This window comes from Ambystoma mexicanum, chromosome 2p (assembly GCF_040938575.1).
Source record: "Ambystoma mexicanum isolate Mex_15411 chromosome 2p, UKY_AmexF1_1, whole genome shotgun sequence".
NCBI classification, from domain to species: domain Eukaryota; kingdom Metazoa; phylum Chordata; class Amphibia; order Caudata; family Ambystomatidae; genus Ambystoma; species Ambystoma mexicanum.
This window is the reverse complement of record NC_090923.1, coordinates 543,811,626-543,836,516: the sequence shown is the minus strand read 5'-3', so window position 1 is coordinate 543,836,516 and position 24,891 is coordinate 543,811,626. Positions and strand designations below refer to the sequence as shown.

Below are 24,891 nucleotides of genomic sequence, written 5' to 3'. Positions count from 1 at the left end.
TACACAGACGCATTATTAACTTTGAGAGTTTGCAGGTACAGAGCCCTGCAGCTGCAGAAGTACTCTTTCCCCACTTAAAAGTAACATGGGCTCACAATGCACAATGAGATCCAGGAGAAAGGCAGAACAAAGTCAACAGTACCTTCAGAGAGGATTTAAAAAACAAAATCGAGAATCACCCAAACACGAGTTTTGTCCATTCATAAAACCATCCAGTGATTCCAGTTGAGCTTGTTCAGCCCCACTAATCCCTGTCCCTCAACTAGATGCCAGTTGCAGACGCTCACAGGGAGTACAGCACAGAGGCGGGGGTTACAAGGCTACATTATCTCAGGATGGGTGTTTGGTGCAGGAGCTACGAAGAGCAGGGTTTGCAGGAAGATTGAAGAGAGCTGGAGTTCAGAGGGGGCTTGAGGAAGAGACAGTTTGGAGAAGGTGCTTGGAGAAAGACAAGTTTTGACGTGATTGGAGTAAGACAATTTGGAGGTGGTAGGAGGAGAAAGAAATGTACAGCAAGGATGTTGGTGGGGGAAGATCAGATCTGGAGAGGGTTGGATAAGGATTAGATGGAGGTCGGAGGAAACTATGAAGTGGAGGAGGTGAAAACATCTGGAGGAGGTCTAATAATGGTAAGAGGTGGAAGTTGGAGAAACATCCATAAGAAGCAGTAAGTAAATAGCCATTAAGTCCAGAAAAGACCAGAGAGAGACTATGAAAGGGCATGGGAAACCCATGAGCCTGAGTTGAGACCTTAAAAGACACTGGGCCTCATTACACGTAGTGCGGTAAAGGTTAACCGTACCGGTAAGGGCACCGGTACCGGTAAACCCTTACCGCTTTACTATGAGGTCCCTTTGCGGGTTGGGGAATTTAACGCCTGCTTTTTGCAGGCGTTAAAAACCAACCCGCAAAGGGACCAGTGGAGCTAATTACGGTACCGCAATTTGCGGTACCGTAATTAGCGCCTTCCCCATTCCCATAGAGCTCTATGGAGCAAAAATGGGAATGGGGAAGGGCAATGGTGGAAGGGGGAATTACCGCCCCACCAACCTTGGAATGGGGCGGTAATTCCCCTTTCCACCAAGGCGGTGCCGGTATTTATAGCGCCATGGTTCACCGCCATCCGTGTAATGAGGCCCCCTGTGTGTAGAAAGGCTACTGAGGACGTGGGAATTTCCATTTAAGACTGAACTTTGTGGTTTATTCATTTTTGCAATAGCGGTGAAGACTCCCCTGAATCCTAAATTACCCAACATTCTTTCCCTTCATTGCTCCCCGGAATAAAATTCCCCTTGTTTAAGACACTTCTGTCTGCCACCTGGTTTCTTGATCCCTATCACATCCATGACACCTGCCATCATTCTACTTAAGCTGAACCTGCATGAATTCACTGCTGAGCACTGCAGCATGCTAGTGGATCTCAGAACAGGAGTCGGTGGCAGGTTCAATCAGCTCACCTGCTGGCTAGCTCTATCCCTCAGTTCTGTTTCTCTTAATACCTGTAAATATATTTTGTTTTAGACAGACTGCAGACAGACATAGTAGTCCCCGATTGTGTTCTGCTTTGTTTGCTTTCCGTGCTAGAATTTCAGCTGTGCCTGTGCGCAATTCCCTTGCAATAGTTTACTGTGTACACATAAAATACATGTTTGCATAATTATTATGGACTGCTTTTCAAAGTAACTAATTCTGTATTCTGCATAATTTGCCTTCAAACCCACAACCCACCATTTTCTCTGCAAGGGTTCAAGCCTTGTCACTGGTGTTTTAGACCACACATACATTTGTTCCAATTCAACTTTTATAATATCTTGTATAACGTCAAGCAAATGCATTTCAGCTTTGAAGGATAAACTGGTAGGCAAAAATGTATTCTGCCGCATGGGCACCAGGAATTAACCAAGCACAGACCAAAGGCGATGAGCCGTCACTGTCTTAGGCTAGGAACTCTTGAAATGGCAACTCTTAGATTTAAAATCTTAACTAGAACACCGATCTATCGATTTAAATAGCATGTGGTGGCAACATGTGAGACTGCAGAATTTTATATGTTGGGCTGCAAAACGAAAAGATCACAACTAAAGGGTGATAAGGCTTTTTGTAAATACATTCCATTCCATTTAAACCCCTCCGCCCCCCACAAGGCTGTTCTGCTTTACTGCCAGTCTATCAGTGACCCAGAACCAGCAGGACGGTAAGTGCCTTAGAAAAGTACAGAGATGGCTTTTGTTGCTTTTTTAAAAAAAATACACGGACTCCCTTTCAAATTTCTGTAAAATCTGCCAGACCATCTTCTCTACAACTCCGGTTGAATCCTTGTCGTTTGCATTGCAGTCCACAAATCATACATTTGTGCCAATTCAACCTTTAGAATATCAAAGTATTTTTTAAAACTACAATTTACACATCTTCCGATGTATGCATGGATTATAACCCCACCAGGATGTGCTGCAGGAATGAGAAATGTTGCAATTTGTTTACATTAACAAAGTGCACGTAGCAAAACATGTTTTACAGCATTCCAACACCAATATCCGTGTTGTAATCTTCTGAATGAAAGCAATAGTGTTTCATCTAACTTATGGGTTTGTCAAAACTAACCTCCATTTGACGGTCTTTCTAAATGAAGTTAAAGAGCTGTTGAATATAATACACAGTGTTTACGTTTTTAGTGATATTTATGGAATTTTCCATCACATTTGAAAATTCAGAGATTTTCATTTTTGATGCAAGGGCGAATGTATATGAGCTGTAGACTCGGATTTGGCAACTGTTAACCTTACAACCCAGGAAATGGACCTCCAATTTTGAGCAGAAATCAAATGACGACCACACCAACCACCCAATGTCTAATCCTAACACCAAGCAAGCAATGCCGATCACAAACGTTAAATCGTTGAACGCAAGTGGCATAAAATGGCATCAAAAATACACATGGTCAAAACAAAATTCGAGTGACGATTTTGCAAACCATCCATAATGTATTCACCATGCAATGGTGAAACATAGCATCGCAAAGACTTCATTATTCAGCCACATCACAAGGTGAGCGATGGCATCACTCAGAGCAGTTCATCACAACACTTAACAAAAGGAATAAACACAAACTGTCAATCACCCACTCAACAGAAAGTGATTAGTGTCTTAATCCCAATTCTGTAGGGCCACACACGTAACAATCAGGGACCAGCACGTAACAGAGCTGGAATTGGGAGTTGGGATTGGGGGATGAGCACCAGGCTTGATGGGGTGAAGAGGTGACCCCCCCCTGTCTCTTGCTGGTGAGGTAGAAGAGCACAAAACGGATCGTGGCATCAGTGAGGGAGGGGAAAAGAAGGGAGTGGCGAAGGGTTAGACTGGCTTCAAAGCTCGGCATTCATTGGGCATAGAGCCCCACCGATCCAGAAGAAGTGGAGCAAAGACAACTGCACAAAACACATGGGACCAGAAAAGTAAAGCAAATTACAAGAAAACTGCACACATTAATGTTAGCAGATGCGGTTCTGTAATTCACTAAAAACTAGACTGTTAGTAGCAGGAAGAAGCATTCCAGAGACTCGGTGTGGCAAATGTATTTAACCATGAGGCTTTATTTCAGCCAATGTCTTGAAGCGCTAAGGTGAGTGAACTATTACCTTTTTGCTCAATGCTTCCACCAGATGACATGCCTCTCACCCAGCGACCTTCATACATTGCACACTGCCACGGCTTCAGGATAGCCCCTGCACCTGGAAGACTCTGTGGGTTCAAGTGGCAGACGTCCATCATCTGAAAATTCTTTTGGAAGTCTTCCACCGACATCCTAATAGAGGAACATGAAAAAGAGAAACCATGAGCGATATTGTTTGAAGTCAGAAATGTAGAATAGTACATTTACTAGTGGACTATTTCCTTTGAATAGTGAATGGGCGCACCATCTCAGACCCTGCAGCAAAAAATACTTTTGTAAGATCGTTGAATGATCCAAATAATTATTTTCTGATCTGGCACAAAAATTGGTGGCGTATCAAGGATTTTGAGGTTATGTTAAGGGTGGAAAGCTATCATTCTCCTTTGCTATTAACTATGATGTTTACCCATGGGGAATGGAACCTGGTCAATGTACACAATGCCACATTCAAGGAATCTAATTTTATGAGACTAATCTTGCTGAGGCAAGAATTTTTAATCAGAGTCTTGAGTTAAATTCAATTTGTTTATTAGCAAATCCAAGGATGAACATCTGATTGGTTTACCTGGGCTCCTCTACTCTTTCATTTATTTCAGGCTATTTATACTACTAGACGACTACCCACAACTTGGTCAATGTCGAATATTGTCCAATGGTTTAAAAAAGGTAACTGTGATGTGTCACTAAAAAAACTGGGGAAGGTCTTGGTGGATAGGCGCCAAGAGCGGGTTGAGGACAATAAGGGCCTCATTCATGGAAGTGTTTTTTAATGGTGCAATACCATAGGAAAACGTTCTGTGAATCCAGGCCTAAGAGTCTGTTGGTTACTAGAGAATTGTATCCTGGCTTCAATAAGGATGAGGTAGTTCAGACAGTCCTTGGTCGAATTCATTATGGACTATATTTCACCTAAATTCAGGTGAGTTTTAACGTAATATGATGTACTTGGTGTGCACATTTATTCTTGATGAATTTTAGTGATTGTTACAGTTTTTGTATTTAATTGTGTAGTATGTATGGAGTTATGATTATATTAATAAGTATGTCTTCATTCGGTAATGTAATAGGAATTTTATGCAGAGCCTTTTATGGAATTCTACTCCAAAATACAGATATTAACTTACTAGTCAGTCAAACAAAGAGAGGATTAAGTGTACCGTATTAAGATTTGCAAAATAAAATAACATGAAAATGGATCTATGATGGACGCTTAGTCTGGTCCTTCATGTATGGTGTTCTCTTTTAAATATGCTACAGCTTGATGTTGATGTGTGTCCAGAAGCATGCCAACAATATATTAGTTTCCCCAGTTTTGATAGGAAATGTAAATTTACCAAAACTCTCCATCTTCCATAGATACAACATTCATCGTCCTTTTTTCATTTACATCCAGTTTATGCCATTCAGTGGCCCTGAAAAAGAAAATCACGCCTCAATTAAAAAGCGTCTTTTTCAAAAAGACCTATGTAGGTCATTTTCCAGTGTTGCTCCACTTACCCATCACTCCACGGGCCAGTCCACTCAGTATGTCCCCATGGATTGCGGATTCGGAGTAGCTGAACAGGACCATCCTCAGTAGTAACCTGTAAAAAAACACCAGGTTAAAAAAAAAGTGTATTTGCTATTTACAATCAATTAGTTAGTCCTGAATTACTCCTTAGCTAGATCCAACACAAAAGCATGCGTTATCTAAATGGAAAGAACAACATGACTTAGTAGCCTAGAGCCGCCCCAGACTAATTCCCACTAGTGCCTGGCTCCTAATGTCACATGGCGTCCCCGCCATTCAGGGGCCTTGTAACTGACCGCTTTTCAAGACTTAGATCTGCCGGATGCCACAGCCACTGCCAATTTCTCTCACAAGCCCCCTCCTCCCTCAGCGCCCTAAACTCGTGTGTCCCCTCGCTTTATAATAAAATAACCCCCTTTGCTCTTCCTCTGGCTGCCACTGCCCAGTGCTCTTGCATCCCGGCCACCGCTACTCCCCGGACTTACTTTTTCCCACATAGCCACCTCCCCTACCATTCCGCCCCATCCCTTCCCCAATGGCAACCATGGAAAGGGAGAAGGAACTTGTAGTTCCCTTCTCTATTTATTACATGGTGGCCATTTGGTTTTGCAGTTTTCTTAAACCTGTGAAACACCTACCACACCATTTCACAAATTTAAAAAACAAAGCTATTAGCACCTGTACAATCTGATGGGGTGCTAATAGCTATAAATCCCCTAGTCGGGGGAGAGGACAACTTGTTGATGGAGCCCTATGCGCAATAAGGAATTTGGGCCACAGGACATTAACAGCGTTTACTCTGCTCTAACAGCAGAGATTTGTCCAGATGGATTTCAAGGTTTTAGTTTGGTAGCCTCAGCTAGATTAAATATTTTAGATTACCTTTAGGTGCTGTGACGAATCGCTGGAATTCTTCCCTTCTACCCACAGGGGAGCCCCCCCTTGTGAGACTAGCCTGCCCCGCAACAACCTCCATAGCAGTCGGGGCAAGTGTGACTTCACTGGGAGAGACTCCCATTTGGGGACAGTCACTCGTGTTCCTGTGAGAAACTCCCTACAGAATCTTCCAACAATACCGGAAACACCCAAAATGACTGAGGGCAAAAAGACTGAAGCCCAAAAGCCCGTCCCCATTTGTCTGCATATATATATATATATATATGGGGGGAGTAAAGTTAATAAAAAAATATAGGGGTAAGGTGGGCGAGGTCGGGGTTGGGGGAGACTGCATGCGTCTACCCCTGCATATATATATATATGCAGACAAATGGGAAAAAAGAAAAACAAAAATTCGGGCTTTTGGGACAGCAACAGATACAAGGGAAAATGGGAGACCGGGCCGGGGACAGAGAATCATTATTTGCATGCTCATTCTCATCCAGGCCAAAATAAAGAGGCTAAATTATTAAAGTCCAGGGAAACCAACGAGAATCATTGTGAGAACAATCATACTCGTCCCAGTCAAAGAGAAAAGCTTATCAGAGCAATACACAGAAGCGTGACTGAGAATAATTCTTGGAATGATAATATTGATATCAGTCAAAGCAAAGGGTGGCTAGTTAAAGAAGAGAGTCCAGATATAAAAAAAAAGTCTGAAGACAAAGTTGGAACAGACAATAGGTTCAAGGACAAGTCTCAGAGAGAGACCAGAGATTGTGAACTCTATAAAAAGGAAAAGAGTGACGAAGTAGAGAATCATAAGTATTGGATAATTTTACCATGGGGAAAGAGAAGAGCGATTAATGATAAAGAAAACCAAAAGGAAGACAAGAAAGTAACAGACATCCATTATCAAAGGAAGCAGGAATCAAAGTCCCATGAAGTACTGAAAGAATTATACAAATTGATAAAAAACAGTCACCGGAGACTACGTGAAAATAAAGTATTGAACTGAAGTTTGTCTTTAGTTATTAAGTTAGTGGTAGGGATAGAAAAGGTTATTACGGACAGTGGACCAATTCTGTTAAGATATTCACTGACAACTGACACGCACCTTAGTTCTGTTAGGTAGGGATGTCTCATTTCATAGAGAAAGATAGGCATTTTCCTTTTTCTTCAAATAAATACTTCAGTGAAATGGATTATCAGAGTCTGCGTCCTTCTGACTCACAACAGTACATACAGTCACAACATCTCAACTTCTGATACCTTTTACTCAACTAACCGAAGATATTATGTTTTGAGGGATTTATGTATTAGCTATCAAAGCCACAAAGATCATCAAATGGTAAATAGGAAAAGTGAGGGAAGAAAAATTGTTCTGCGAGTTCTACATCCAAGGCTGGCATGCAAGAAATGCAGTACTGTGATCAGCTTATCTAACAGTTGTACATTTACATATAGAACCCTGAAGATACAGAGAGACAACTTTAAAATATTTGCAGTTAAAAGGCATAGCGAGAAAGTAGTAAAGCATGTTTATTTCTTAGGTATAAATGCACTTCTGAAAACTCCTGCATCAAAAAATTATATTTTCAAATCCTGGCTGCTTAATCTGAAGGCCCAATACTGACTGCTTTACTGCAATTTTCACTGCTTTACACTGTTATCTATGCATAGTGATCTGTATGTTTTCATAGGTATGTGCAAACGCTGTGTGACTTTTATGCCTCAGAAAAGCAATATAATCACTAGCACCTTTTTTAAACTGATGGGAACATTACTGGTATTTATGTGTCCGGTAAATGGAACACTGGCATCAGTCCAGGGTAAGGCAGATCTTCAAAAATCTACTCATACATCCTGTCCCCTTTCATCCATCCTTGTGGGTGTCCCCCGACAGGGGGATGGTACTGGAACCTTTTGGTAGTGAAAAATTGAGCTTCCCCTTTAAATTTTGTATAGCGTGCGGGAGCGCGGCCCTGGGCGTAGGAACGCCTACAAGCCCCGCCATCCGGTGCCTCACCTCAATCCCATTTTCCGCTCGGATGTTAACGTACCTGGCAACTTGCGTGGGCATCATTGTTCGTGCTTCCGTGTTTTTCTTTTTCGATCTTATTCACCACCCTTCGGTACCTAGGCTCCCCCGGTGCATGTCAGTCACGGGAGGCTTTACCAGGTGCATCTCATGCGACCGTTCCTTCCCTGCATCAGATCCCCATGCACTTTGCTTAGAGTGCCAGGGGCCCGATCATCATTGAGATGTGTGTGCAGAGTGCAGCACGCTTGCTCCGCAGTCATTGAAGAATCGCTTAGTCCGCTGGTGGGAGATCTTTAATACATCGCCTCTGGCTCATCTTAAAGACGTGTCCAAATCTTCTTGACACGATAAGGTAAGCCCATTGTTTACTAACGCACCCCTGCATGGCGATTTCTTCCCGGGGTTGCCGGCTGGGAGGGGTAACTCAGGCTCTAACACTTGGAGTAGGCGGTCAAAGCTACCGGTGTGCATGCTGAGGGACCCATGGACCCCTCTGGGCCTACTTCCAAGGGGCTAACTAGCTCTGTACCGCCCAGGGTGCTAGGGGCCTTCGGGCTCTGTGTCTGGGCATTAGCCTGAGGTGCCGCCGGGGAACGCTCTGACTACCAGTATATCTGAGGGCAGGGGGCCTTCCGGAGCTCTCTCCGAGTTCAGTTCCAGGCGCGAGAAGTAGACTACCAGTCACTCGACTGAGAGCCTGACGTCTCCCAGAGTCTCTTTCAAGGTCGGTGCAAAATCTTCAGTACCCAGTCATAAAAAGTCTACAGTGGCACTGGTGGTTGGACCCTGCGCATTCCTCCTCAAGATATAGTGTCAGGCCTCAAAATGGCAGCCAAGTACATGGCAGTGCTGACGTGGCAGGAAGCAGGCCCAGAGTTGAGGTAGCATGCTGCACCCTCTCCTTCTGAGTGGTTTGGGATACCCAACACAGGTCCCTAAGTACAATGAGCTAGCCAGAGGGCCCAGTGCCTCGGAAGGTTGGGGACCCCCCTCCACTTCAACCCAACCAATCAGCTTGCAAAGAAAGGTTCTTCAATCTTTTACTGGCCCTCATGAGGTTGCAGCAAATGGCGGGGTACATAAAGGATCTCATGAAGGATGTTCTCCCGCAAATGCTACCTCCCTGGCCACCTCCTCTTGGGCCACTACTGCAACCACCAAGGGTTCTGGTTCCTCCGCTCTCAGCGGCCCCACCTCCACTCCCCATGCAGGTCCCATTGCCTCTGCCACACCTCCGTATACCGCCTTCATTTCCTCTGCCAATGCTGGTGCAACCAACCCTGGTGCCAGCCTCCCAGGGCGCTGATCAGCAGGGAGAAATTCCGGGTATGCTACCTGGCACCCCGGTTACTCCACGCCAGTCGCAGGATGACGCTGACGATAGCAATGATGAGGACGAGCCATCTTCCTCGGTCAAGGCTTTTCATGACCGTCTTCAAGGCCCGAGTTTCTTGGAGTGCCACAATCAGAGCAGGGATAGCAGGAACCAGAAGTACTGGCGGAGGGGTTAGCTCTCAGATCAGCAAGCAGATCGAGCATCCCTCTCCACAAGGACATTCTTAAACTTGCAAAGAAGGTCTGGGAAAAACCAGGTGCCAATTCCCAACTTAATAAAAGGCTGGATGACCATTTTAGGCAGCTGGAGAGCTATCAGGTTCTGCTTGCAGCTCATTCTCACCCACACTCTCAGTGGTGGTGGCTGCTTATTTATATTCCAAGCCTTCTGGCTTCTCAGTGGTTACGTCCGCAACCAGCTGTTTGGCAAAAGAAGACAAGCTGCTGGAATCCTTCAGGAAGAAGGTTTACCTCAATGCAGAGCTTCATCTAAAACAAGCCAACGCTGCTGCTCAGCTCGCCTTGGCTAATCAAAAGCTGTGATTTCCTCCCAGACTTGCCTCTCGAGAAGCAGGCAGCACTTAAAGCAAGCTTGGCTGAGGCTAGAACGGTTGTGCAGGACCACATTGAGTCCACAGTCTCCCACATAGATACTGCGAGCAGGGGCATTTACGGGGAGAGGAGCAGAAATGCGAAGGACCGCTTGGATGCATGCAGCCAGGTTCTCTTCCAACGTGCAGTTCGGAGTTGTTTCATTCATCAACGGATGATGAGCTAACAAAGAAGAAGACATCCACCCAAAAGGCCAAGTCGCTGGCTGTTCTTACCAAACCTGTGCCCAAGCCCTTCTCTCAAAGCCGTGGCAGATCCGAAAAATAAACCAAGAACATTTGGCGGGTTCACGGGCTTCCAGGATAGGAAGGCCAGTCTAGCAACACACCACAAGGGTTTTTTCTGCTCCCCCTCCAACACACTGCCCTCTGACAACAAAAAAACAATGAGGGTCAGGATTGGGATCACATCCCTCCTGTTGTGGGTCAGTTGGCTGTGGAATTTGTTTTCCTTGAATCCCTGTAACCTTTTGGTGGTGTCGATGGGGTGCAGCCTTACAACTGGAACATGTAGACGGTGGAGCCTGTGCCTCCTCTGGACAGTGGATCTGGTAATTATTCCAGAATTTTTTCAGTACTTAAGAACAACCAGGCGGGCCTTAGAGTAGTTCTGGATCTTTCTTTCCTCAATCTCTCACTCCCTCACGAACGCTTCAAGATGATTATGCCAGCCCAGATAGCGGAGTCACTGTGCGCATGAGACTGTATGTGTTCCTTAGAACTAAAAGATGCATATCCGCATTGCCCCATCCTCAGCCACACAGGAAATGGCTGTGGTTCACATTATGATGCACCATTTCCAATACAAGGTTCTGGTGTTTGGCCTTAACTTTTCCCCCTGTGTGTTCACCAAACTTATGAATGCAGTGGCTGGCCTTCTCAGATTGGAGGGCCACCATCTGTATCCATATCTAGACGATTGGCTTGTGAGATTCAGCTCATCGGAGGAGGTCCTTCACTCTTGCCAAAGGTTGGCAGACATCCTTCACCAGCTATGCTTTGCCCTCAACCAGAATTCACAGCTTCGGCCCTACCAAGATCTCCTATTTCTGGGGGTCAGGTGGGACAGAGTGGCATAGAGAGTCTTCCCTACGGTCGCAAGTTTGAAGTCTATCTGGACGGCGATTCGAGATTTCCTGACCAACTCTACTTAAGCGTGGTGGTTTCAGCACTTGCTGGGGCACATATCCTCTTGCGTACTGACTGTCCAGCATGCCAGTCTCAAAATGAGAGGCAATCAGCTATTCAGCTTGTTCTAGTGTCATAGTAGGACCAGTAGATGGGGGTCGAGATTAGACAGCCTTTCCATTCCACTTCCACTTCATCCAGATTTACAGTGGTGGCTCGTCAACAGCAATGTGTCAGTGGGTGCTCTGTTCACCTTTCCAGAGCCCTCGCTGGTGGTGAAAACAGATTCGTCCCTCCAGGGTTGGGGGTGGCCCTGAACGCAAATACGATTCACGGTTCGTGGCCCAAGGTGGAGGCCAGTTCCCACATAACTCTTTTGGAACTCAGGGCTGTGGGCTTAGCACTCAGGGCCGTTATCCTAGTAACCAGGGACAAGACTGTCTCGGTCAGAACCGACAATTCAACTACAATGTTCTACCTGAACAAACAAGGTGGGACCAGTTTGACGGTGCTCTGCATGGAGGCGGTCACAATCTGGGAATGGGCTCCGTCACAGGAGAGCTGGATCAAAGCTGTTCATCTACCGGAGACAGCAATACAGAAGCAGACAGGCTGAGTAGGTTGGGCTCCAACACTTGCACATTTGCACAGCAGCTCCCTGTCTCTGCTCTTCCAGACGTGGGGCAGCAAGGAGATCAACCTCTTTGCATCACAGGAGAATTACAAATGCCGCCTATTTGCATCATAGGTGGGGCAGGCTCTTTGGCGGTTATGTTCCAGCTATGTTCGGACAACTGCCAATGTTATGCTTGAATGTGGTTCTATTGGCATCAGTTGATATCAGATGGGTAACTCAAAAGATTGTTCTGCTGTTGGCTCTAACCTCGGCGCATAGGATTAGTGAGCTTCAGGCCCTATTGGCGTGCAAGCCTTTCAATGTTTTCCAGAATGACAAGGTGATCCTTTTGACTCACCCCAAGTTCTTACCCAAGGTGGTTTCCCCCTTTCATCTGAATCAGAAGTTATGTTTGCCAGTTTTCTTCCCTAATCCTTAATCAGAAGCAGGAAGACACCTGCATTCCTTGGATCAGCGAAGGGTGCTCAGGTTTTACCTCTCCCGGTCAAAACATTTCAGGAAATCAGAGGTGCTGTTTTTCATGGTGGCTCCACCTCAGGTAGTCAGGCGCCCAACGGCTCTATCGCTCGGTGGATGGTTATGGCCATATTGCAAGCTTACACAGCCATGTGCAAGAGGGTGCCGGCGGGTATTTACGCGCATGCAGAGCGGGACAAGGCTTCGGCTGTAGCATTTCAGAGACACACCTCCTGGGAGTTTATCAGCAAGGCAGCAACTTGAGCCACAACTTCGGCTTTCTGCAGGCAGTACTCCTTGGACACCAGTTCTAGGAGGGATGCAGATTTTGGACAGGCAGTTCTCAGGAACCTATTTGCCTCCAGTTAGGCTTTCACTCCCCACCCAGTTCAGTGTTTCTGGTGGAAAAATCTGCAAGGATGTAGAAAAGGGTATGGGACATATGACGTATGAGTAATAAAAGTTACTCAGTGTAGTGACTAGAGTACCCAAAGTCCTAAGTCCTCTTTACTGCATATATCCCACCCACCATCCTCCACTGGTATGCCAGGAGCTGTAATAACAGTATAGCCAGGTTTACGAGCGTCCGATGTGCCAAAAGGGGACTGAGGTGAGGCGCCAGAGGGCGGTGCTAGTGGGCCTTCCTACATCCAGAGCCACGCCCCCACATACTATACAAAATTTAAAGGGGAAGCTCAATTTTCCGCTGCCAAAAGGTTCTGCTACCGTCCCCGTGACGGGGGGCGGCCACAAGAATGGATGAAAGGGAGCTTTGAGTACTCTAGTCACTACAGTGATTAACATTTATTTTTAGTACATAGTGCCGCAGAATGAGAAGCACACGAGACAACACCAACACAGAGACCACCTGTACTGCATAGCAGCTGTTCCCCGTGCACCCTGGATACACATCACGTTTTATATCCTTGTGCTTGCGTAGACATAACTACAAAGAGTGGAATTTTACTATGACATATTTAGGAAGTAACCAGCCCATGGATCGTTTAATAGAATGTGTTGTGGATACTAGACAGTTTGAGAGACTGCCAGGTAAATATCTCAAAGTTGGATAGAAAGGCAAGAAATAATAATTATGAGCTCAAGATTATTCTGGAGGTGTAAGCATTTTCTTAAACTAATTTGCTGGCATAGCAAAAATATAAACAAAGAAAGTAATATGTTAATTTTCTTTCTGAGTTGTTTCTCATGTTAAACGTTCACTAGCAAACATGGTTTCCATGTTGTCTAATTTTGGGCTTAGTGCTCTGCTCTAATACCTTTCTCATTTACAATAACTTGCAATATACATTCAGATTCAGATTCTGTTTTTCCCTTATATATGGTATGTTGCCTGATGGGCAAGCCTTCAAAGTTCACCTATCATAGCAAGACATTAAACTCTGTTCAAACCATGTACTTTGAGTAAAGTATTCTCAAAACCTTGAGTTCCAATATTCTTTTGTGTCTTGTTTCATAAATCATCATCAAAACCGTCACATCCTTTACTGTGTAACCACCCTGCGTGAAGTGGTGTCCCCTACTGGTGTTCCCGTTTTATGGTTCGAAAGGGTATTTCTGCTTAGGTTCATTCTTTTGTACAGTTCCTGGCAGGTTTACTCTGTACTTTATGTGTGGGCATATCTTGCATAGGATGAGGTATGCAGTGTCGTCTAAGCAGATGTGTTGCTATGTTAGCTTCTCCTCATATTGAATGGGCATGTTCCAGGTCTAACTCGTTCCTGGTCCATTGGAAATGTGGCTAAGCATTGTGCTAGATGGGTTCTAGTTAGCATCAACTAGGAACCAGAGTTCAGAACAGTAGCAAAATAGAGACAATTATATGGCAATTTGCACTGCTTACACAAGGGGAGCGTGGGTAACATTGTGTTTTGTTTATGCTGGTTGATAAAAGATAACTCGGGCTACTCATTCTGTGGATGTGGGGATGGGCCTTTAATCACCTTAACCCAAAACAGGCCCACCACTTAGGAAGTGAGTACACAGTTATACATAAAGCAAGTTTATTGTACAAAGCTCTAGGGAGCGGTTAAGATGGTGTTGGAGGACCAAACTAACCCAAGTCTCAAGAATACAACATCATTTGGCCTCTTATACACTTTTTGCAATAATTAAAAAACTCCCAGATACTTTATTACAATCTATCCCCCAAATACGATTGGACAAAACCTCTTCAAAGAAATCCCATCTTTTTCCCAATTCTTCCATTTTCATTGGACAGTCTTATCTCAATTATTATCTTCAGACCATATTCAAAACACACCTCTTCTTGGGATTCTTCCGTAATAGGCCATAACATCAGTACATGGTAAGGCCTTTAACTTTCAGTGTGATTGCACATGGTCCACTTACGTATTTTAGCAAATAATGGAAGGTCTGAATAAACAGGATCATCTCTGAACTACTGATTGCAATCTCAATTCCCCAGACTCCTGGCGCTTCTAAAAGACTGACTAATTTATGCAGCCACATACAGCCTCTGATGACCTGTAAAAACACGTGACTGCTGGATACCATTGCCCCCGGCCTCATGTTTATTACCACCAAAGAAATGACTATCCCCCTCTAATGAGCGAGATTACATATGTTCCCTTGTGGGACTGTAAACCTTGTCCTGTTCGTACTCTGACCTTCTTGCTAAGTAAATCATTCTTCTTTCCGTCATGAGTGTCTCTGCTACCTAAAATTAATGTGCAGCAGCACCCTATTGTGTGGATTGTGTTTGTGTTGCATTTGCAGATTTACTATTGTACCTTTCTACGTGCGTGAAGATCTAATATGTATAATTTCTAAACAATTGTAACACTAAAACATATTCCATCCATAATAGACTCCACTCAATACATATGGATTTGCAATACGCTTCCATCCCCCTGTCATCAATATGGTGTGCGCAACATGAATCCCTCGTAATAATGGGGACCATCCTTTACCACCCCAGCATTCTCCCCTTTAGTTAATACTTTAGCTAACAAATCCTAATCATCTTCTTGGGGAACATCCCTACAACCATCTCTCACCCCAGTCTCAATATGGGCATACTCCTCTGCTGAATCAACCCAACTCGTACCTCCACCATTTCTGCAATCTACCCGCTGCTCCACACAAGCATGCCAATTTGGTGGAGGAAACAAAACAGCTTCAGTTTGAGTACCCGTATGGGATGAAGTAGTGGTAGCCCCATCCTTGGACATGGTTGTGGTCACCATGGCAGCAACTGTTCATACCTGGGCAGAACAACAACGTAGGATTAGTTAGCAGGAACAAAAAGAGAAGTAAAAAGACAAAAATAGGCATCAGAATCTTCACACCAAGCCTCAACCATGGAGGTTCCCATGAGAATAAAGTAGTAATCCATGAGTCGTTGGTGATCTCAGCCTCAGTTTCCATGATCACTTTCTGTTTATGCAGGGCAGCAATAGTTCTGTGAGCATGCCATTTTCTGTGTCATTGGGAGGCACAAATGTGCAGCAGGTGCTCCCGATTTTCCAGCATACTGCTGTCAAGAGGCAGAGTATGTACCGATTTTGCAAAGTTATGAGCCTCAGTGCCCGTAGTTCTCCATTAATGGCACTAAACGCGGACTCCGAAGTGTTCACGAAGAGCTAGAGTTCATACCTGGTCACCTGGAGCCATTTGGCATTGTCTGCTGGTTGGACGCCAGGTGCCAGGAGGGAGGTGAAAAAGTCTTGGTGTGGCTAAACAGCTGACATCAATCAGGAATGTCTGCTAAGGCATGTGATGATGCTGCTGAGAGGTAGTTGGACATTTTCCTTCATTGTAATTGTCCAGGATTTTCGCAATCAAACATTGTCTCTGATTTCTCCATGTACGTTGGTGAAGGGGACGCAAGGGGCACAGATGTAAATTTGGGCTTTAGACGGGCCATAATTAAGTTCTCTTCAGGGATCACAAGGACGGGCACATGAAGGGTAGAGAGACTGCGCACACCTCGGCAGGCTGGAGGCAACTGCCTGTATGCATTCTGTCCACAGATCCAAAAGTTGTCTGGAAGGGCAGCCGTACCTCCAGCCAAATCTGCAATGCCTAGCATTTTACTGCAGTTTCCATTTCTGCCAACTGGCACTGTGCCATCACCCTGAAAACAGAGAAAAATGGGTACGTGTCTGTATCTTAACAGGTTTGTCAGGCTCTTTCAGCCATGTCAGATGTGCAAATCATTTCTCTATAATGTCCCACAATCTTTGTTTATTTTTGCCCCCCTTCTTCTGAGAATCCCCTCATTCCTCCAGCTCTGCAACTCTTCACCCCTTGCTCCCATCACATTTTAGAAAAAATAGCTCCTTCCAAGATCAATTGAACTCTTTGAGTACACCTAATATTTGTGTGTTGTGCCCGCTCGACCATTGAACAATTATCGTCACTCGGTATGATTGATTCTGTAATTGACTGCCCTTTAAACGACCCTCGAACCCTGCACAGGGCTAAGTGCACTAGATATAGCGCATCTGCCACCTCTACCTCAGTCAGTATAAACACGCTAGGAACCACTGGAGGATGAGAGAGCAGATGCAGCAATATCCTATGGATCTCTCTCCCTCCCCACCTTCCTCATATGGCTATACCATACGTTGTCAGCTGCAAAACCATGTGCATTCATTATGAAATGTAACTTATTATCATTATCAAAAATGTTGTTATCAACATTTCTACTTCCTCTTAACATTTTCTCCTCAGAATTCATAAAATTAGCCAATTTGTCATCTTCAGACATGATGAACCAAGGACCAAAAAAACCCCCACAAAAACGTTCATTGTTACACAATTTACAATCTTAAACATTCCTTTTCTTATACAAAAATTATTTAAAACGCCAGATCTACATTCACACCCCCCCCCCTTTGCACTGTAAGGAACTGTGAATCCTTAGGGTGCAAGTTACTTCTATGCCTGCTTATGCTCATGCTCCTGTGCAGGTGGAGGACTGCCAGTATCCCTCTGAGTGTCTTTCAGGTGGATCCAACTCTTATTGCCCTCCACATTCACGGCAGTCAGAGTCGCGTAGGCCACTGTATACAGCCCATGGAAAAGCTGCTTGTTCAAGCGATGCACAAAGGTGCAGATATAGACTGTTCCTGGGGAGAAGCTGTGTTTTGTGCTGATAGTCGGTAGTATCGTCTCATTCTCCTGTTGTCTGTTGGTGAGACGACACACCCTGTGATGATATAATGTTAACACTTTTCATTAATGCTGTAAAGATATTCCTTAAACTCCTCTCCCAAGACCGCTCCGTTCTTGTGTGCATCTGATATCATACATGTAGGTGAGAGAGCTGCATGCAGCGTACGCCCAGTCATGGTTTTGTGAGGGCTCAAATGGTGGTCTTTCCCTGGTTGGTTTTGTATGTAAAATAAAGCCAGTGGGAGGCAAACGAAACAGGATTTATTTAACTCTGCACACAATTTGGCTAACCAGGCCTTAAGGACTCCCCACCCCCATTAAGCCTCTACACAATCCCGCTGGCCTGTGGGTGGTACACTGAGCACAACCAATGTTTTATTCCTAGCAGCAATGTGATTTCTGCGAACAAGGCATTAAAGAAGTAGACCCTGTTGTCGGATTTTAGAATTTCACAAATTACCCACCTTGGAAATAGCTCTCACCAGAAATCTCGCTACCGATTTAGCTCCAGGATGTATGCAGGGACCAACCTCAAGCCACCGGGAAAATGGACAAGCCACCACATCAAGATATCTAAATTACCTCACCTCGTTATCATTTTCACAAAATCGATGTGGAGCTCCTTGAATGGACCAGAGGGCCTGGGCAAGATCCCCTCGCCAACCTCATGGCATTTCAAGGATTGAATACCTTGCACCCTACACAATTCCATACAAATCTACTTACCTGTTCTTGTAAGATAGGGATAAATCAATCCTGCTGGAGCTCTGCTGCGATTTGTCATCGAGAAGTATGTGACCGGTAATGTAGTTGCTCTAGGGTCAAAAGAAACAGCTCTACAGGCAATACTACCTTCCCCGTCACACTTCCTGTCTACAAAACAAATCTGTGGGTGTGAGAACACATCTTCTCTTTTTCCAGATCTCCTGTTCTTCTCTAGGAGCTTTCCCTTGTATTTCTATTATCTCGAGCACCAGGACTGCGGTGTACGAGGCTGGGAACTGTATCTGTTGGGACACGGTTTCTCTTTTCCGGGAATCTGTGAAAAGAAAATATGTTGCTTCTTTTGCTGCCTTGTCTGTGGCATCATTTCCGAGAGCTATTGAATTAGCGCGATTAGTATGGGCAGCACACTTCACTAGACCCATCTCTGTTATTGAGTCTCATTAGCACTGCTCCTCTGAAGTGCTGCAGACTAATAAATCATACACATAATGAATACTGGTACTGGACACATATAAATTCCCCAAATCCACCCTCTTAAAAATATTCAGAGATTCGCAGTACCCCTTGTGTGTTCGAATCTCTGATCACGATACGTAAACGCTGTGAGGAACTGAGAATCATGTTGTAAGAGAACAGAAACAAATGCATTTTTCAAATCAATTACCTTGAAGTGGGTCGACCCAGTAGGGATTTTCCAGAGAATGATGGCAGGATTTGGTACCACTGGAAATTCCGCCTCAACAATATTATTGAGGGGGTGCAAATCCTGGACCATCCTCCAACTGGACCCCTTTGCCTTCTTCACAGGATAGATAGCCGTATTGCATGGGGACACAGAGGGTTGTATTATGTCTTGTTTTAACAGTGCAATAATGGTCTCATAAATGCCTTTGACCACATCCTTGGACATGGGTACTACTTAACCCGTGGTAATATCGCACCAGGTTTGAATTTTATCCTCACTGCTCCAACACTCTTTAGCAGCCCAACATCATGAGGATTGCTGGTCCACAACAAATATTCCAGCACTTTTCCAAATCCTCCTTCCAAAACGGTGATGTATTCTTAACAATGAGCATGGTCTGTGATACTTGCCTTTGCTCTATCGTTATCTGGCAAGGCACCCCAATTTCAAAGGCCCTCTTCTCCGGTTTCTTCAGTGTCTTTGAACAATTGCTTGTCAGACAATTCCCTTAGCGATACGGTTGGATCGATGCACAGAACTGTGCGTCACTCTGCCTTCCTCATCTGTGTCCAAGGGAACCACCCAGTTCTTCTTAATCACTACGGCCTCTAAGAGAATTATAATTGGTTTTATAATTGTTTTTTTATAACGCGCCTAATACCGAAGAGGTTTCTAAGGGCGGACACGGTATTCGAACATGTGTTGCTCTGAGTTGTCTTACTTACAAGATGAGCGCGGTGCCACTGAGCTATACTACCCATTCAATGATGCCTGCAGTTACTTCCTGTGGCACATCAGGCCACAATAAATACTGAAATGGTATTAGCCAGGCCCAATTTCAAATCCTCTGGACCAAACACAACAAAACCATGACCCTATAGAGAAACAATTCTGAATGCATGGAAACCCCCCTACTCCCACTGTTGCTACAATAGGTCTGACAACACACTGATTCCTTACCAGATATAACCCTGGGGTCGAGCATACAATACCTTCCTCCATGAAGGCAATCGACATTTTGCAACTTGCTCAGCATGTCCCTCCACAAAGGATTTGCTGGGGTATCCATACAATACAACAAAGGGGCTGATAAATTATGAATACCCACCTTGATACAAAGATCTTTAGTATAAGGAACCGACAGGACAGCCCTAGAGAATCCCTGTGTGTCAATCGTTTTGCCTGACAAGGGGAACTCACCTTCCTTAATACAAGGCTTGGTAGCTCCTGTGTCAGCCATGAATGAAAACATTTGGTCACCTACCTGCACACCTACCCAGGGTTCCTCTTCCGGATTGGTGGTAAAACAGGACTGGACACATCAGAGATCCCTGTGGGCTTTCCTACTATTGGTACATATTAGCACCTGGGAGAGAAAAAGGATTCCCCCTGAACACTTGCTCCAGTGTAGTGCGCAATTGTTCCTTGGGATAAAGGATTCTTATCCTATGTCCCACTAATGCTTGTGCTGGCATGGTCGGTGGGATACCAAAGGTCTGTGCAGCCCCAGTCAATGGGTTCTGTTCAACCCGTGCCTGCTGCAATTGCACAGATCCTGGGGCATATGGCAGGGTCGGAACTGCATCTGTTGAGCTCCCATGTTAAAGTAATGTGGCTGTTCACAACAATGCCATTACATGTGTCCCAACCTTCCACACGACCAATACTGGATTCCATAAAATCCTCCATAAATATTTCCTGCTGGCCCATTAAACCAGGGACCCATTTCTCCTCTGCCCCTTAGAAACCCTCTCATTGGCCTTCAACTTGGAACATACCTGTCCACCCAACTCTGCGTCACACCCGATTCATTGGGTCCCTGTTGTTCAAGTTGACCCTGCTGCCCCCTCCATAGAATTTGTAATGACCGCCCTTTCTATCTTTGCCTATTTCTTCTGAACGAGCTTAACCTCTGCTCTTTGTACCTGCTCAACATTCTCCCTCTCTTCTTCCAGTCCTCTCTTGCAAAAATGCACAATGTGTGTCTGAATTTCTGGCCAACTCTTGGCATCCATCCCTACTATCATGCTGGACTTATTTCGGAAGCCCCTTCTTCAGCATGTGGTAAAAAAAATCACCACATTCTTGTCCCATGCTTCTCCCATTTCTGCCCCCACATCTCAAGAATTTACTGGATGTGTGCGGCTGGATCTTCATCCAATTTAATTATCTTAGCTTTGGGCCCGTGAATAAGCTCTCCATGTCCCCTATGGACAACATGACACCGGCAGTATGCTTCTCCAATGAATAAATCCACTTCCCTGCCCCTCTAGTGAGCGAAGGGAGTGTTTTCATCAAATTATTCCAGTCCATGTGTGACCACAGGACATAATATACGCCCTTCCCAGACCGTTATGGAGCAACGGAAACAGAGTTATACCTGTTTTTAACTGAGGCTTACCCATCTCTCCCCTACCACTATGGTGTGTCCTATGGCTCCATGGTCTGCTTTCTATCACTGCTACTGGAACGGGAGGTAGGTTGCCTACACCCTGCTCTCCTTACTCAACATCCCATTCCTCTCCATCGTCTACTCCGGCTTCTACATCCCCTATCCATACTACAGGTCCAGAAGCATAATCAGCACTACCATAGGGTGTCATCTCCCATCCTCCTTAATCAACCTCTGATCCCATGGCAGCATCCCTGTTCCCCATGTCCACCTCAACTGTTTTGATAACCGAGTTGTCCAATCTAACAAGAACCTGCCCATGTCTCCACCTTCCTGTCTTCTCACTTCCTCCCACTCTTCATCTCTCTGCTGCTGTAATAGCACTACCTCTTCCTCCGCTAGCCATAGTGCTTCCTTCATTTTTTTCCTGTTCTTGCGCATCTACCACTCTTTGCAGCCTATTTACTATCCTCGCAGGAAGAGGCCTAACTTCTTCTTTCTCTCTCATTTTCAATCCTTCCTCCGCTCTTCTAATCATCGACCTTGCTCTTTCTTGCTCCTCCACTCTTCCTCTATCTGCTAACCTAGTAGACATGGGAGTTATCCCCTCCCCGCTCTACGTTTTTAACCTCTCTGTAGCCCTAACCACTGAAGGAGTTACCCTTCCCCTTACCTCAAAATCCCAGTTCTTAGAAATCGTAAATGATGGAGGCGTTACCTGTGTCTGTCTTATAACCACTGGAGTAGCTGCTGGGAAATGGTGGTAGGAACTCAGGCTCTATGTACCCCTCTGTACAGGCAATAAACGATAGCACCCATATGGGGGTGGTGCAGAAGAAATTCCTGCACCCTCCTTTTTTTCGGTTATCCACCAACAATTTTTTCATTACGGCCCTTGAATGAATGCATTTTTTATAAGGCGCAACATGCCAAAAGGCCTCAGTGCGCACAGAAAAAGTAATCATAGAAAGAAAAAGGTCAAACCGGGAAAGCAAAAAGCAGAGACCTACAACGGTTTAGTCCTTAGAATTTCAAAGAACATTTTGATGGCTTTCTTAAAGTGACAAAGGTCAGAAATATTTCTAAGGTCAAGTGGAATGGACTTCCAAATAAGCGGGGAACAAACATCAATGCTAGTACAGTCAAAGTTCTGTAATTTATAATGTGGTTGAGAGAGCTTTTCCAGGACATTAGAACAAAGGGCCTGAGTAGCCGGAGCCTTCTAGATTCTACTTACCAAGTACCCAAGAGCTTGATTAGACAGCCTTTTTTTCAAGTCAGAGATAAAGTTTTGTGGGTAATTCAGCATTTAACCGAGGGCCAGCGCAAAGATCTGTGAGCTTGAGATATATGTTCTGCTCTCACAATGCCACAGACAGCTCTAGCTGCGTTTGTTTGAACAACCTGCAATGTCTTAACATTGTTTTTGGAAGTACCAACCAACAGGCTGTTGGAATAGTCAATTTTAGAATTGAAAAGAGCTGTAGCCAGTGTGGCAACATTAGTATTAGACAAGTATGGTTTGATCTGTTTTATGAGCTTAGTGGTATATGCGCAAGTGGCCTTATTATGAGAAACCTGCTTTTTCATATTGAGGTTGGCATCAAGAACGACGCCCAGTTTTTTCACCCACAAACTTGTTTTAATGACACAATCCGAGATAATTAATTGATCGTATTTAGCATCAAGTTTATCTAAGCATATACTAGAGCCCACTAACATGAGCTCTATTTTGTTCCAGTTTAAGGCAAGGCAGTTTACATTCATCCACCGTTTTATGATATCATAAGTTTGATCAACAACACGAGAGTCCCTTTCATAATTACCAGTCAATTCTAGGACCACTTGGGTATCTTCCGCATTAAATGTGTTTATTTAATGCCACAATCATCCAGGAGGTCGAAGAGATGGCGGGTGCATAAGTTAAGAAGGGTAGGCGAGAGACAGGCTCCCCGAGGAACACCACAAGAAAGTATCTCTGGTGGAAACTTGAATCCTCCCATAGCCACTCTTGCTGATCTAGGTCCTAAAAAGTAAGCCAGTCAAGAAAGAGCAGGTTTTGAGCAATTTGCTATTTACTCTAATCTCTCAAGAAGCAGGCCGCGATCAACATGATCAAAAGCCGATGAGAGATCAAGCAGCATAAGTAGAGCTACCCATCTTGAATCCACAATATGGGTTAGATTTGCTCTGAGGTCCAGCATGGCAGTCGCTCCTTACCATGTTTGGCACAAATTCCTGACTATAGGGGACCCAAGAGGTTAGATTCCTCCACATAGTTATGGAACAGCAGATATGCCACCCTATCTAAGATTTTTTGTAGGAAAGGGACTTTTGTATTGGGGTGAAAATTATTCACAATACTCAGATTTAATGTTTCTTTTTTTTAAATTGGGGTGATCCATAATTTTTTTAGAGCGGCTGGTACCACTGATGAAGAGAATTAAAGATTAACAATCTTGGTGATGAAAGGAGCCAGACAATAGATGGCATCTTTTATGATGCTGGCCGGACAGACATCACCAGGGCTACAAGACTGTTTGAGATCACAAACCACCTTTATAAGGTCTTTTTCAGAGATTTCACTGTAGTAGACCTCATCAGACTTAAAGGACATAGCTAAGGAATAACTCTCAAGATTTCTATTATCCAGAACCGTTACAGTCGGATCAGAACCATGAGCCATGATCGTAGCTCGGTGTGAATTAAGTTTGAAAGCTAAACCTTGTTGGATTTCCAGACACCAGGTGTCACTTTTTTAACAGCAGGATATGTACTGATTTTACCCTCAAACCCCGTAAGAATGGAGAAGAGTTCTTTCTGACGAGATTTGGCAGAGCTAATTCTTTCTTCAAAGTCATCCTTTTCAGCAGATACAAAAGAGTTCTTATAATTAATGGCCGCCGTACGGTATGCTGAGAGAGTCGGCTGGCAAGCTCTTACAGCTCACCTTTTGGTTTATCTCAATTCAGGGATATTATCAGTGGACCAGGTTTTACCTAAAGTTTCAGGTTTACTGCATTTTGCCACAACTGGAGCCAAGGTGTCAATAGCTCGAGTTGTGATGTCCAAGAATTGGTTGGTGAGCGAGCAAACCTCATGCAAGTAAATAAGATTATTAATCAAGGGGTGGGCGGTATTAGTGAAGGTTTCAGAGGAGATCTTATAGATATTTCTAAGTTTAGTAGAAATCCTCCGAATGGTATTAGTTTTAGCTAGCTTATCAGGAGGTACAAGTGAAAAGGTGATCACAGAATGGTTAGACCAAATACATAACGAAACATGCAGTGAAGTAATATTCAGGTTAGAAAGTAAAAACCCAGTCTAAGATGCGTCCTTCCTTATGAGGAGGAGCTTTAATCCATTGGGTAAGCCCAATGGTTAAAATCACCAAGTATTGGATGGTGAGAGGAGAACTTCAAGAAACCTCCAATAAGCGAAAAAAGCTGTTTTTCAAATAGAGGCTTGGACATAGGAGGTTTGTATAAGGGAAGTATTTCAATCGTATTGTTACAGTTAACCTTTATTTTGATGAACCTATACTGACATTCATCCAAGGTTGATGTAGTTCGAGTAAATGCATCAAAGGTATCTTTAAGAATAATGGCAGTGCCCCCCCTTTTACATGTTGGCGGTCGGTCCTAAACATTCTAAAGCCTGA

At 44.5% G+C, this 24,891-nt stretch overlaps 1 protein-coding gene across 5 annotated transcripts in view; it reads right to left on the bottom strand.

The window, feature by feature from the left end:
- Positions 1–24,891, bottom strand: part of LOC138566537 (calpain-1 catalytic subunit-like) — an 845,562-nt gene that overhangs the window by 422,408 nt on the left and 398,263 nt on the right. For all 5 annotated transcript variants that reach the window (XR_011301953.1, XM_069643985.1, XM_069643987.1 and 2 more), the window contains 3 exons: positions 5,168–5,253; positions 5,005–5,082; positions 3,636–3,802 (listed from right to left, as the gene is read on the bottom strand). Coding sequence is in view for 4 of the 5 variants with exons in the window: in XM_069643985.1 (XP_069500086.1) it covers positions 3,636–3,802; positions 5,005–5,082; positions 5,168–5,253 (331 nt within the window). In the remaining variant the exon portion in view is untranslated. The remainder of the gene's footprint in view (positions 1–3,635; positions 3,803–5,004; positions 5,083–5,167; positions 5,254–24,891) is intronic.